Genomic DNA, 15,389 nt, shown 5'->3' with positions numbered 1-15,389 from the left:
CAGTGAGGAAAAAGTGTTATTTACCTAACAGTGAATAGAAGACAGACTTTTCACATCCTTAAACTCGATTCTTTGGGTCTCAGAATCCCATAAGTGTGTGTTTCCAAACAAAAGTAAAAATTAATGAAGTCAGCTCTCCTATTAAAAAGCACCATTTTGGGTGGGGGTGGGGTCTAGAGACATGGCTCAGTAGCTAAGAACACTGACTGCTCTTCCAGAGGACCCAGGGTTCAATTCCCAGCACCCACATGGCAGCTCACAACGGTCTGTAATTACAGTTCTAGGGGACCTGATACCTGATACCCTTACACAGATAAAACACCAATGCACATAAAAATCAATAAATATTAAGAATAGAAGCACCGGTCTGAAAAACAGTCTTCTGTCCAGTGCTACAATAGCGTACATTTCTCAGAACATAACTAGAAGCATGGTTATTGTGTAGCATTTCGCACACCTACAAGGCCTGTGCTTGCAGGGACAAGCAGGAGGGAGCTCAGAGGGTAAAGGCCAGATTAGGCCATGGGAGACACTGCCTCAAAAAATGAAAAATAAAAACAAAGAAAAAACAAATAAGCATAATTATGCTTTAAAAAAAAACTACTATAAGGTTGTGTCAATCACAACTTGTTTTATTTTCCCTGCAACTAATTCTGAATTGATATTACAGGAATGCTATTAATAAAATCAGTATTGGTAATAATTGCACTTGGCAAATAATTTTATAAAAATAAAAGCAAAAAAAAAATTTTTTTTGAGACAGGGTTTCTCTGTAGTCCTGGCTGTCTAGGAACTTGCTTGGTAAACCATGCTGGCCTTGAACTCACAAAAATCCACCTGCCTCTCCCACCTTAGGGAGGGATTAAAGGTGTGCGCCACCACACCCGACAAACTAATCTTTCTGTAAATTAAATAAAATTTGTTTTTGTAAAGAGGGAAAGAGGAGCAGGGAGAGGCTGATTCAAAGACACTAATTTTTACTGAGGTTGTTCTATAAGGGTGGTGTGGTAAACATGGGTAAACTGGGTACGGATGATGAGTTTCTTCTCAGAATCGGGATATTTTATCATAGGAAACGATAGACGTTTCAACAGACAAACATGCTTATGCCGAGTTCAACACCACAAACTTTACACATGCATCAGAAGATCACATTGCTCCAACATTATGTACACTTCTTATAGTTTATCAGTTAGAGATAAATTTAAGAAGCTAGGCGTGGTGGTGCACACCTTTAATTCTAGTGCTGGGGAGCCAGAGGAAAGCAGATCTCTGTGAGTTCGAGGCCATCCTGGTTTAAGTAGATAGTGAGTTCCAGGACAGCCAGGGCTATGCAGAGAGACATTTGCAAACCTTAATGAGAATGGGATAATCAAGAGAGAGAGAGCTTGTTGGTGGTTTAAATGGTGAGATTGCAAATGGTCCTTAGTCACCCTAGTGAGAGGATACTGGGGGGGGGGGGTAACATTTCCCAGGAAACCTTTGCCATCCTTCTGTGGTCAGCCATCTGGATTCACATGAAAAGTTGAAGATGATCAGGTAGATCTCTGTAGAAAGGCCCAGAGGTGTCCCTGTCCAACCTGTCTAATACCAATGAAGTCTGTTTATGGCAATCACCCTACCACAAGCCTTCTTGGAGTGCATCTGGGAGTCCTCAAAGAAACTACCCACCCTAGGAATGAGGCCACATGACTCAGGCCTTCAGAAACCCCATCAGGGCTGCCATGAAGCTGGCGGAGAGGCAAACACTCGCCAGGCTTGGCTTTGCAGTGACATGATTAAAAGAGGAGATGAAGTTTTCTGAGCCACTTTATGCCAACATAATGTACTGGGCAACTCTAGTCTGCAGCTGTTAAAGAAAAAAGGAATTCAGACATCTCACTGAAGATTTAAACGTTAAATTGTTGCCTCGAATAGGCCCAAGACATAAATGTTCACTTCCTTGGAGATCTGGTAGAGGTCAGTATCAACATTTCAGTCAAAAAAATATATCCATGATACATTATAACACTTATCTTCTTGTGCTTAATTGAAAGAATACATAAAAATTCCTAACCGGGTCCAAGAGCTGAAGGGGCAGACACACCACCGCACACATCTGGTTGTGCAATGCCTTTCCCATGCCCGCCAGTTCTTCTCTTTGTTAATTGCCCGTGTTTAAGAGGAAGAGAATTAGATCATAAGAAAGATCACTCGCACCCACCTCCAGCTTCACACGGCTTGGGCAACACAGAACAAGTCGGCACTGGTTAGCCTTGTCTCCCCCATTTTTACTTGCTGTGAATTTTTTGTTTTTCTTAGTTTAGAAAATGTAATATAAAAAGTAAGAAGTCTCACTTTCCCTGGTGATCGGAAGCACTAGACTTAACAGTTTTTAATCTTTGAGGGGTTACAGCCAAGTAGTGACAGACGTATATCTAGGACTGTTTTCTTTCTTTTCTTTTCTTTTTTTTTTCTCTTCTGCATGTTCAAACTACAGCTCTAGCTTGACCCGGCTGCGTCTTCTGCCTGCTCAGCCCCACGCTCACCAGCCTTCTCCCCACCTCCTCCCCGCCTTTTCTTCCTCCCTCCCCTTTCCCCTAGCCCCTCCTTCCAGTTGAGTCAGTGGCTTGAAACTTTTAAAAGCTCGGTGCTCCAAGTTAGAAAAAGGCTTTTACGAGGTATCAGCACTTTTCTTTCATTGGGGGAAGGCGTGAGGAAAGTACCAAACAGCAGCAGACTTTTAAACTTTAAATAGACAGGTCGGAGAGCCTGAGCCCTCCTTTCCTTGACTTCAGCCTCCTAGGAGCCTCACTTTGGCGCGCCGGCTTCGCTTTCGTTAAGCGAAAGAGTAAGTTTTGAAAAACCCACTTTACCTATTAACATCTTTTTCTGTAAGAAAAGCTCTTCTGTTGTGGTTTATAAATGCGTTATCACTTTTGACTTCTGATACTATAAGTAGAAGGATGGACTTCAAGGTGCCTTCCGTTTCCACGTGCAGTTTGGTTGTTTAAAAAGTTTTCCTAACAATGCAACAGGTAAAAGACTCCGGCTTTTCCAACTAGAGTAAAGAACCAAGTTACTAAAGTTGGCTCTTTGTTGCGGAGCCTAGTTTAACTTTTTTGTAGTCACTAATAGGGGTAGGTATTGCGCGGGGGTGGGGAGATTGGGGGGGACTTGAATTGGACATTTCAGACAAGTTTGCTTAGCGTGCTTCCTATAGTATTGTACACCGTGTGCTTTTTTTCATGTGGGAAATACTGACCGCTGTCTGTAGCCTTGAAAAAGCAGATTCCCACCCCCCACCCCTTTGTGACAGAGTGCTTTGTTGAGAAGCTGCGGCTACTTGACTTCCACGTGGTTCCTTCTTAGACTTTTCAGGATTAAGCCAGAAGATGTGTGCTGCTGTTAGGGCTTTTAGACCAACAGGAGTTACTTTGTGCAAGCCAGCGCGGTGCTTCGGGATGAACCCCTTAGCACGCACAGCCAACTTTTTACTCCACCACGCTGGCAACTCCCGGCAGGAGAAATCTTGAATGGGTGGTGGTGGCTTACGGAGTGTTAGAGAAGAAACGGGCGTTTTAGAGTGAGTGTGTGCCAGAATGCTTCTCCAAAATCAACTGCTAAAACACGAGCTCCTAGAAGGAATAGGGAAAAGGCATTTTTTTAAAGTCGCACTTTAGAGGGAGCTTACCCACCCCCACCCCCTGCCCCGGGCCTCCGTCTGCTTGCGGAGACCTGTAGCGACTTCGGAAGTGTCGGGACAGTTTTGAGTTGACGCTACCGGGGTGCTAAGCGCTAGGAAAAGATGATGTTAACGTGCAGTTTAAGGGGGGGTCCGTCTTAAAGCTGTTTTTTTTTTTTAATTGGTAAAGTACTTTGCCCTGAGTTCATTCTGTCCCGCCTAAAATCCAGACCGAAATAACTGTGAGTCTGTATTGAAGTTTTTTTTTTTTTTTCTTTGTACCAGATGAGTCTGAGAGTCGAATCCAAGTGAAGTCTTTGGGAAGGCGGGTAGCGCGGGGCCCCTCCTGCCATTTTAGCATCCTGAGCTCAGCTCGCGCTCCCCGCTGCCTCCGGGCTTCGCGGTCCAGACCTCTGCCCGCGAAGGGGGGGGGAGGGGAGACCGGGCTTGGCGCCCGTCGGTCAAAGAGCGAGTGTTCAACTTCATTAAAGTTGTCAGTCTAACGTCTCCCCCTCGGCGCTGCCTTTTCTCGCCTTATTCTCCCTAAACTCGTCGGGTGCAGTCCCTGGAAGGGCCTCTGAACACCTAGGGAGTCTCGGTGCTGGGAAATGCACTTGTAACACTTGTGGAAACTCTTGAAATTCCCTAAGAACGAGGCGGGGCGGAAGAAGGAGGGGCAAAGAAGACCCTTCGAGAAACCGGGCTACAACTACTGACGTGTGCTGAGGCAAATCCGTTCAGGATTGGGAAATTCAAACCTTGAATTCCGGGCAGAGATCTGTGGTTCGTGCCCTCGGGTACACCTAACGCTCGCCCAGCACGTCTGGCAGAGCCTTGGGCAGGCGCTCTCCGACCCGCGCGTAGAGGCGAGCTTCCCTCCTCCCCTTGCTGGGTTTAGGGTAAGGAGAACAGTATCGAGATCCAAAAACCTACCGGGCCAGTGTTTGGAGGTGGGTTTAAAGTAATTTCCTTTGTTCCCCCAACCAAAATAGTAGTGACTGAAAAGTGATGAATCTTAACCAGTCTGAGCAACCTTGAATGACCAGTAGTGTCCCAAGGTGATTGAAATTGAGCTCAATTACAGACTGTAGCATTCTGTCCCGGTGAAATGTTGATTTTGTATTACTGGACGGTGTCGTGTCTTCCCAGTGTGTGAAGGCCACCTTCCTTTGCCAGCGTCTCCGGGTGGTAGCGCTTTGATCTGAACGCATACTTATTTCTCTAATGCCCCCTTTGAAGCTCTTCAACCTCACCGCTGCTCCATCATCGCATCCTTCTGCCGTTGGGATTCTTATCCTTCCCTGACCTTCCATGGGAAGTTTGGTTCTAACGCCAGCAGCAAGCAAAGGAAGGCTGCATTTCCTCCCGGATAGGGAGCAGCGTTTGGTCCCTTAGACGTTTCCAATTCAGAGAGAATTGCAGAGGGAGAAGGGGTAGCAGACACTGTGCTTTGCTTTATTACAGTATGCAGAGGTATAGCTCCTGTGAACTGAAGAAACTTTATATGCCCCGAGGAAAGGGAATGATAGGAAAGTCATCCACTGATTAATACCTGCGACTCCACCTTTCCTGTTGTTGTGACTTCCCTTCGAGATTCTGTTTGACTCTTGATGTGTTGGGGCATATCCTGCAAAGCTCAGGGGAGAAAATGTAGTCATCTTGTGTGTATCATTAACATCCATATTCAGTGTAGATACTTCCAAGCTTAAACTTCCTAGCTACTTCTAGGTAGGAAGGTGGGAGCGTGTTCTGAATCTTTGGGATAAATGGTTAAACTCCACTTTCCCATGACTGTGACATGAGATATTTACAGTTCTGTTGAAAGAACTACATTTTATTGTGGTGGTAACTAAAAGCGTGGGGTAGGTGTGTTAGCTCGTGGAGTGCTTATTGAGGTAAATAGACTGTTCTTAGTATACTTGGGCATTCTAAACCTGTGTTTACATAGTCACAGAGTAACAACATTGTTTAATAAGCTAGCTTTGGAGGTGGACGTGAGTGGAGGCAGAAGAAATGACAAATGGCAGCTTTTAAAGTTATTTGGAAGGCAGTTGAATATGCCCTTTTAGTCAGCAGCTTCTAACTCCCTTCCCCATCCCGAAAATTGACCCGAGCAGCCTTTGGCAGGAGATCTAGGTAGCAGATAGTGAAAGCAGAAAGACATTGTCTCTTGGTTCAGCATCTTCTTTTGGGTGGGGCCCCTTAATTACAGTTTCTCATTCTCTGCAGTCCGATCTATTTTGACTGTGTTCAAATGAGGATGTGTCAACAGGACAGAAAAGCCATCTTGTGTCTCACAGCAAAACCTGTGAGGCTGGGAATATTAGGGAATCTCTTACAAATGAACTGAGGTCATCTGAAACCTGCGTGTCAGAATTTGTGAAGACGTTTACACAGACTAGGTTTCATCGAGGAGAGCCAAGCGTCTTAGTCTTAGTCTTAGCCCTGTATAGGGCTGCAAAGGTTGAGTTTTGCCTGGTCTGGGGATGTTTTCTGTGGTGTGCTGGATCCAGATCACCTCGTTGCCTGTGTGGACTCAGGTTGTGTAGAGGTTATTACATTAATTGGTTAGTGTCAGCTCTGCTCACCTATTGAACATTTATCATCCTTAAAGTAAACATTTCAAGCAGAGGGCTGTTGTGATTTTGTCCTTGGTTACCTTGAAATTGTGTGTTCCCATCCATTAGAACACCCAGAATTGGAGGAACACAGGAGCATATCTTGGAGGGTTTTTTTTTTTTTTTTTTTTTTTCCACCCTTGAGGTCTCATCTCATAATTTGGAATTGCTCCAAGTTGGGTGTGGGGGTGCATGACTTTAATCCAGCACTTGGGCGGCAGAGGCAGGTGGGCCTCTGACTTCAAAGCCAGCCAGATGGTCTACAGAGTGAGTTCCAGGACAGCCAGGGCTACACAGAGAAAGCCTGTTTAAAAGTAGCTCAAATGATTGGAGCATATTGTTTCTACCAACAGCAATTCTTAAGCAAAACTGTCATTTGAAATTTTAGACACTACTTTGTGTGGGGGGGTCACACAAAGCAGTAACATATACTTCAAGTGTATGGGTGTTTTGCCTGAATGTGCACCACGTGTGTACCTGATGCGCACTGGTCCACAGAGGGGCTTAGATCGTCCAGAACTGAAGCCATAGGCATGCTGGAACCAAACACATGTGGATCATTTCTCCAGCCCCTCTGGCTTTTTGAAAGAAGTTCTTTGCTTATTTTGTTAGTTGTTTTGAAGCAGCCTCGTTTTCATAGGCCTGACTCTGACGTTCAGTTTGTCCATCTATCTGTCTCAACTTCCTAAATGCTGAGATAACAGGAGTCAGCCACCATGCCAGAGGAGAGTCGCCAGAATTCACACTCTGGAGGATCCTGACAGTAAGCAAATGTTAAGTGGCACAGGAGAAAGCTAGTTTTAAAAAATAAAGATAAAAATAGGGCAGGAGAAGCAGGGAATTGCGGGACCTAGGACAGGACTCTCAATCCTTCCTGCTAAGGATAATTCACTAAGGAGAACTGAAATGAAGAGCGCCGGGCAGAGATGGAGATACAAATATTTTGGCAAGAGGCAGGAAGAGAGAGGTGAGTGAGCCAGGCTAAGTGCAGGCTGTGAGAGGAAGCAGTCAGGTCTGATTTCATCTTGAAGATAACATTTATCTTCGAATTAAATTCAGGTATGTTAATTATGTGTCAACTTAAAGTTGCCCAAAACAAACAACCAAAAAAAAAAAAATCTTTCTGACTGCTTAGAAGTGAAGAGAGAAAGTCACAGTTTTGAGCATCTGGTCTAGGGGCCAGGTTTCTTTAAAAGCTACAGAAAGGTGTAAGAGAGTTTGTACTTGGGGCCATTCAGTTTTTTGGGCTTAGCATATTATATTAGACATGGTGGCGCACGTCTTTAATTTCAGGGCTTGGGAAGCAGAGGCTGGCGGATCTCTGAGTTCAAGGACAGTCTGCCACACAAAAACCCACAGCGGAGCTGGGGTATAATCTCAGCAATTGAAAGGCTAAGAGGGTCACCACCCAGGCTATCTCTGGACACTAGTTCAAGGCGGAGGCAAGGAGGGTGGGAGTAGTGGTAGGCAGGAACAAAACACAAAGCATTTACCTCCTCCCTTAAATTGCCCATTAAGTGACTTTATCAAGAACTTCCATAGACATTACCTCGCGTGTTTTTGGATAGTATAATTTTATTTAAAATGTTAAAGGGCCTTCATCTAAATCCACTTTCACTCTGTTCTGAGATGATTGCTAGCTAGGTGTGGTGGCCCTTGCTTTCAATCCCAGCACTTCAGAGACAGAGGCAGGCGGATCTCTGACTTTGAAGCCAGTTTAGTATATGTATTGAGATCTCCCCCAAAAGAAGATTGCTCCCAGCTGGGCGTGTTGTTAGCACACACCTGAAATCTCAGCACTTGAGGTGAAGCAGAAGGACCAGGAGTTCAAGGTCATCCTCGGGTACATAGGAAATCCAGTGCTAGGCTGAGTGAGACCCTTTCTCAATGCTCTTAAAGGTCACTATAATCAGTTTTTTTCTTGTCATTACAGTTGTCTATTGGGAAATCTGTACAGTGAACAGTCAGTTACGGCAGTTATACTCCTGTGGTACTCTGTAATACTCCTGTCATCCCGACGGCATGGGATTTGACTGCAGCTTCTACAGGGCGGTTTGTTAAGACAGGGACAGCCAGCTAGCTTTATTTAAAGTGTAAACTATTTTTTTGAGACAACTCATTTGGCTTAAACAGTTCCATTCCTGTGATCTCGGGCAATAGCAGAGAGTGGGGGACAGAACCAGAGGAGCCAAGGGTAACCCCAGTTCACAGATGGCAGAACACTGCTGTCCTGAATGTTCTGTACCTTGCACTAAATATTTAGACGCTCTGGCCTTCTCCCCTTCCCAGATGTTCTGCCACTCAGAAATGTTTTTGGGCAGGAAAACACGCAAACTTCTGAGGAACCATGCTCGCCTGCTGGCCTACAAAGCTTCACTTTAGAACCACCTGGGACATTTAAATAGTAATTTAAAAAAAAAAAAAACCAAAAGCTGTGCTTTCCCAGGCCTTGCTTCCCAGAAGTTCAGATTCATTCCACTCTTTGATCTTTATTTTAAGGCAGGGTTTCTCTTTAACAGTCCTAGCTGCTCTGCAACTAGCGCTTGTTGACCAGGCTGGCCTCATTCACAGAGATCTGCCTGCCTCTGCCTCCCAAGTGCTAGAATTAAAGGCATGTGTTGACAAACCGTTTGTGTGACTGAAGTTCTGGGGCTGCTGTAAAGAAACCACGTGGGTCTGCAGGAAGGTCACGCTCGCTGCACAGTTGGGGCTTTTGTTTGAATATCTGGCCTAGGTGATTCTGACCAGGAAAGGAAAGAGATCTAGCATGGAATACAGAAAGTGCTAGAAGAGTGGCTGACCTGGTCTCTGTCAAGAGTCTACTATTAAGAACTGGAGGTCCAGCTAAATTTTTCTAAACACAGCAGAGCTGTAGGCAGGAAGACCAAGGTCATTTTTGATTTGTTTTGGTTTTGTTTTTTGTTTCTCTGTAGCTTTGGAGCCTGTCCTGGAACTAGCTTTTGTAGACCAGGCTGGCCTCAAACTCAGAGAGATCCATCTGCCTCCCGAGTGCTGGGATTAAAGGCCTCTGCCGCCGCCACTAGGCTGACCATATATATATATATATATATATATATATATATATATTCGATTTTGATGATAACCTGGGCTACCCAAGACCCTGACTCAAAGGGGGAAAGAAGAAAAGATCCTATATCTGAGACTTGCCCAACCCATTAAATAACTTAGACCACGGTATAATTGCATTCTAGGAGGCTAAGATGGGCAGCATGCTACAAGTTCAAAGCTAGCTTGGGCTACAGAAAAGGTAACCTAGAGGCTAGTCAAGAGAACATAGAAAGACCCTACCCTGAGAAAACCAAAATAATTTTTTTTTTAAATCTGGAAGATCTTCAAGATCTGGAAAAGTGAAAATATTAAGCATAAGCGAGAAAAATGAACACAACACCCAGTGAATAGGACTGGTGGTTGGTAGCGGTGGGCAACCAAAAGCAGAGCGGTAACTAAGTCTGGAGTCACAGGGTGAGCCATCATATTAAGCCTTATTTGATGGTGTCTGTGATAGTGGTAATAACAGGTGTATACACGCTACAGGAGCTAGAGTGCCCAAATTGGATAATTCACATCTTATTCAGATGAAAGACTGTAACTCATTAATGCAAATGACTACTGTGTGGGTGCTCAAAGAAAAGACAGCTTTGCAATTAAATTGCTGGTGCAATAAAAAAAAAAGTACTTACCCCGAGAACTGACTGGTGACCTAGTTCACATGCCCTGGCACTGGGAACACTTTTGAGGAATCTCTGAATCCTACAGAAGTTAAGTTTCTTACTCCAGAATATAAAGAATTTAATAATGAACTTCCACCAGCATCCCTCAGTTGTATTTCACTTGGGAGAACGAGGAAAGTCCTGACTAAATAAAAGCCCAGTCTGCCTCTGACCATGCTGCTTGTCTTGACCTCTTGCTGCGTTATCCTGATGAGACGCGTGTAAGCATCTGATGACTTCGTTTTCGCCACCCCACCCCCGACAACTAGAGATCTGAGCAAAAGCAGATGACCCTGGCAGAATATTATAATTCTTTACAAACAGAAGTGCGGCCAATTTACACATCATCGCATAGAACTGTCTGGATATGGCTCCAAAAATTCTGTTGTTTGTTTGACCCTTGTGGACTACCCTTCAGTTCTAGTCTAGTATTTTCTGCTAAATTAGAGGCTTTTTATGTGCTCAAACCATTATACTGTCCATCACGATTAAATTATTCCCTTCACTTCAAGCCTTTCCATGGCTTTAAAAAAAAAAAAAAAAAAAAAAAAAAAAAAAAAAAAAGAAGTCTCAGCCCTGCCAGCCCTTGGTCCTCTTTGATTACACTGCGTACACTGACTTCCCTTTCTGAATTGTCATTTTACAGTCTGAAATGACCTTCCAACAAGTGGAAGGAAAGATCCTTTTGTTTATGGCTGTTTAGAAAATATTATTTGCTTGGACCTGCCCGCCTGTATCTTACTCTTCTAGTTCTGGCAGGAGTCTGGTCATCATCAAAGGTGCCCAGGGAGCTGGGGAAGGTTCACAACCCCAGCCCTCCCTCAGGAGTTTTTGGCAGTTCATCACTGAATCTTGGACTGCCTCTGTACCTGCTGCTTGTTGCTTTGTCCCTGTTTTCCCCCTTGTTAAACTGTGTGCCTTCCGAGCCTGTGTGTGATCATTGGGATGTCTTGGTCTAAGGACCATGAATCTTCCGTGTAGGCAGGAAGCTGTTTTGTTTATCCTAACAATTTGAAGGGTTGTTGTTGTTGTTGTTTTTTGCTTTTTGGTTTTTTTTTTTTTGCTTGAGAAAATACTCTTTGTGTTTGTTTGCTTTTGAATTTTGAGACAAACTTTGTGTAGACTAGGCTGATCTTGAACTCAGATCTGTCTGACTCTGAGTGCTGTCCTGAAAGGCTGCTGGGCTGAGAAACTTCTTATGATGTGGTCCTTTTCGTTTATCAAGCTATTAACTGGCATTGACAGTGAACTCAATGGAAATGTGAACATTAGTCTGGAAATTCTTACTTAGGCTAAGTGTCAGGATAGTCTCAAACTCAGAGCAGCCCTCCTGCTCCTGCCTCGTGCTAGAAAACAGACCAAGTATGGGAGCATGTGACTAGAATCCCAAGAAGGAGAGAGGCAGAAAGAGCACAACTTCAAAAACAGCTTGGTTAACACGGGAGGCCCTTAAAAGAAAGGAAGAGAAAAGAGAGATGCACAGATGTCCTTCATACAGAATGCACACAAATTACATGCTTGATACTTCATAGAGGGACATCTCAGTGTAAAATTAGGATGTAGATAATATCCTAGCATCTTGAGAACCAGGGTTGGTTGTACCACCCTGGAGATCCTCTCCTAAGTCCTTGCTTAGATCCTTATACTTTTTTTGTTTGTTTGTTTTTTTTTTTTTAGGCATGCATACAGACCCTGGTCTCACAGTCAAGCACTGTCTTTGTTTATCAGACAAATAAAATAAGCAGAGGCAGCCAGGCTGTGGTGACTCACGCCTCTATTCCAGCACTTGGGAAGCAGACAGAGGCGGGTGGGATCTCTGAGTTCGAGGCCGGCATGGTCTGCCCAGCTATTTCCAAGACAGGCAGGACTGTTTATTCAGAGAAGCCCTGTCTTGGAAGAAGAAGAAAAAAAAGGCAGTTAGCAGAGAGAGCCTCTCAGGTCACATGCCAAGGTGGTGGTGACAGCTAGGAATACATCATTGTCCTATGGGTTGAGGTGTTCCTCTTCCTGCACTAGCTAGGTGCCATTACCTCTCACTTAATTTCATCTTTGGAAAAATGAAGCCACGTTTACACTTGAATTTTGGTTTGTATTGAATTTGCCGTATTTTGATAGTCACCTTGAAAAAATATATATATGTGTGTGTGTATGAATATATGAATATATAATATATATGTGAAAGAAATATATATGATATACATATATCTATTTGTGGCTTATGATCACTGAGTTGCTTTCTTTTTTTGTAGGAGTTGCCCAGCCATGGGTGACTGGAGTGCCTTGGGGAAGCTTCTGGACAAGGTCCAAGCCTACTCCACCGCTGGAGGGAAGGTGTGGCTGTCAGTGCTCTTCATTTTCAGAATCCTGCTGCTGGGGACAGCAGTTGAGTCAGCATGGGGCGACGAGCAATCGGCCTTCCGCTGTAACACTCAACAGCCTGGTTGTGAGAATGTCTGCTACGACAAGTCCTTCCCCATCTCGCACGTGCGCTTCTGGGTCCTTCAGATCATATTCGTCTCTGTGCCCACGCTCCTATATTTGGCTCATGTGTTCTACGTGATGAGAAAGGAAGAGAAACTGAACAAGAAAGAGGAGGAGCTCAAAGTGGCCCAGACAGATGGTGTCAACGTGGACATGCACCTGAAGCAGATTGAAATCAAGAAGTTCAAGTACGGGATCGAAGAGCACGGCAAGGTCAAGATGAGGGGGGGCCTGCTGAGAACCTACATCATCAGCATCCTTTTCAAGTCTGTCTTCGAGGTGGCCTTCCTGCTCATCCAGTGGTACATCTATGGGTTCAGCTTGAGTGCCGTCTACACCTGCAAGAGGGAACCCTGCCCCCATCAGGTGGACTGCTTTCTCTCTCGTCCCACCGAGAAAACCATCTTCATCATCTTCATGCTGGTGGTGTCCTTGGTGTCTCTCGCTTTGAATATCATTGAACTCTTCTATGTCTTCTTCAAGGGCGTTAAGGATCGCGTGAAGGGGAGGAGCGATCCTTACCATGCCACCACTGGCCCACTGAGCCCCACAAAGGACTGTGGCTCTCCAAAATACGCTTACTTCAATGGCTGCTCCTCACCCACCGCTCCGCTCTCGCCTATGTCTCCTCCTGGGTACAAGCTTGTTACCGGTGACAGAAACAACTCCTCGTGCCGCAATTACAACAAGCAAGCGAGTGAGCAAAACTGGGCTAATTACAGTGCCGAGCAAAATCGAATGGGGCAGGCCGGAAGCACCATCTCCAACTCCCACGCCCAGCCGTTTGATTTCCCCGATGACAACCAGAATGCCAAAAAGATTGCAGCTGGACATGAACTCCAGCCCTTAGCCATTGTGGACCAGCGACCTTCCAGCAGAGCCAGCAGCCGTGCCAGCAGCCGACCTCGGCCTGACGACCTGGAGATCTAGACAAGAGGCTTGTGCATCAAGATGCCGCTCGATCGTGGAAGAGAAAAAGGGGTGCTTACAGAAAGTATACCTGGGGTGTTCATTTTGTTCCCTTGGAGGTGGTACTCAACAACCTCAGTGATGAGGTGTAAGACATTATAATACCTAGGTTCCTTGGGGGTGTTTGGGATAGCTAGGTGGAGCAGGTGGGGATATGGGAGGTACATATTGGTAATTTAATGTAGTTGATTCAAAGAACTTAAATTCTAGTAAGAATTGCATTGGGTGAACATAGGTAGATAAGGGCTTTCTCTATCTTTCCCCCAACCGAACCTTAAGAATGGTTCTGTATATGTGAGTGAGCGGGTGATTTTTTTTTTTAATCAAGAAACAGCAATAGCTTTGGCCAGGAACCCATGCTTCCTCGGCATTGCATTTTCCTTGTGAAGCGGTAGGTTGTCCTATGTCCCTGTTAAAACATTCCAGTGTCAAAGCCTTGCGGTTTGCAAATGGGAGTTCTAGGCCTGCCCCTCCCAGTGTGGAGAGACCTTGCGCTACTATACACAATCCTCATTCTTAGTATCAACTCAAAGTTCAGACAAGGCTCAAATTAAAACATGACCCATGTAGTTACATCCCAGTGGGTTCTTTTTCACATCTGTCCCACCTTTGTGCCACCATCGCCCATACGTCATCCTCAATTGGTTTCTGTCAACATTTCTACAAGGGTCGTATAATGTCATTTAGTGGTTTCCTTTGGAGTTAGCATCAGGGAAGCAAGCCATGCTCGATATTTAACAATCACTTTTACGTGTGGGTATGCATGTGTGTAAGTGTGTGTTTTATTCGTCATTATTGGTACAAGCAGACTCACAAATGCAGATTTGAATCAAATGTACTCCGTGTTCAAATTTGAACCTTCCTCGTGGATTTTTGTGGTGTGGGCCAATATGGTGTTTACATTATAGAATCCCTGCTGTGCTAATAAAGCACACTTTTTCCCTAAATTTTTTTCCAAGTATCCTAATCTGGATACTGGTTTTTGTTACTTATGTTTTTTTTTCTCCCTCTTTTTAGAATGTAGCAGTAATGCCGTTACTGAAATGAATGATTTCCTTTCTCTGAAATATAATCATTGATGCTTGAATGATAGAATTTTAGTACTGTAAACAGGCTTTAGTCATTAATGTGAGAGACTTAGAAAGAGAAATGCCTCGAGTGGACTATTAAGTGTGCCTAAAGGAATTTTGTAGTAACTGGTAATTTGATTTTTCTCCGACATAACTACACATTAATTCAGAACTTGTATTCTGAGTTTAACAGTCTTTTTAGAGTGACGAGCAACTTTAATGTTTGCACTAAGATTTTATTTGAAATACAAGAGGGGTTGAAGGTTTCAGTAGTGCATGTGTAACTAATTTATTTGAACTGTATGCTAAAGACATCTACCAGTTTCTTCAAACACCTTTTTAAAAAAACTCATTACATATGATTGGGCAATGTTGAATATCCTATTTTTTCTTATTGCATGTCAGCTACATAAATGGTTTTGTACGATGAAAAACTAATTTGTTTGACATTCCATGCTAAACTACTGTCATGTTCAGCTTCATTGCATGTAATGTAGACCTAGTCCATCCAATCATGTGCTCGGGAGAGTGTTCTTTATTCAATAAAGTTTTAATTTAGTATAAAGATAGCTTGGATGTCTTTTTTAAAATTTTTTTTTTAATGATTTATTTAACTTTATGTTCATTGGTGTGAAGGTGTCAGATCTCGTGGAACTGCATTTTCAGACAGTTGTGAGCTGCCATGTGGGTGCTGGGAATTGAACCCGGGTCCTCTGGAAGCAGTCAGTGCTCTTAACCGCTGAGCCATCTCTCCAGCCCAGCCTGGATGTCTTGTAGGATTTTTTTTTAAACCTACTACATTAATTCACAGTTACCAAAAATAGATCTGATAATATTAATGTCCTGGGCTAGTATT

The 15,389-nt window shown here is 44.1% G+C and overlaps 1 protein-coding gene across 1 annotated transcript; it reads left to right on the top strand.

Moving 5' to 3' along the window:
• The first annotated feature begins 2,601 nt into the window (after positions 1–2,601).
• On the top strand, positions 2,602–15,098 carry Gja1 (gap junction protein alpha 1). The gene is made up of 2 exons (XM_038340615.2): positions 2,602–2,830; positions 12,263–15,098. Exon 2 carries the CDS (start codon positions 12,276–12,278, stop codon positions 13,422–13,424), a length of 1,149 nt encoding a protein of 382 aa, XP_038196543.1. The 5' UTR covers positions 2,602–2,830; positions 12,263–12,275; the 3' UTR covers positions 13,425–15,098.
• Positions 15,099–15,389: the final 291 nt, after the last annotated feature.

This window comes from Arvicola amphibius, chromosome 8, assembly GCF_903992535.2.
Source record: "Arvicola amphibius chromosome 8, mArvAmp1.2, whole genome shotgun sequence".
Lineage (NCBI taxonomy): Eukaryota > Metazoa > Chordata > Mammalia > Rodentia > Cricetidae > Arvicola > Arvicola amphibius.
Note: the sequence above shows the minus strand (reverse complement) of the source record. Positions and strands in the feature narration are given on the sequence as shown.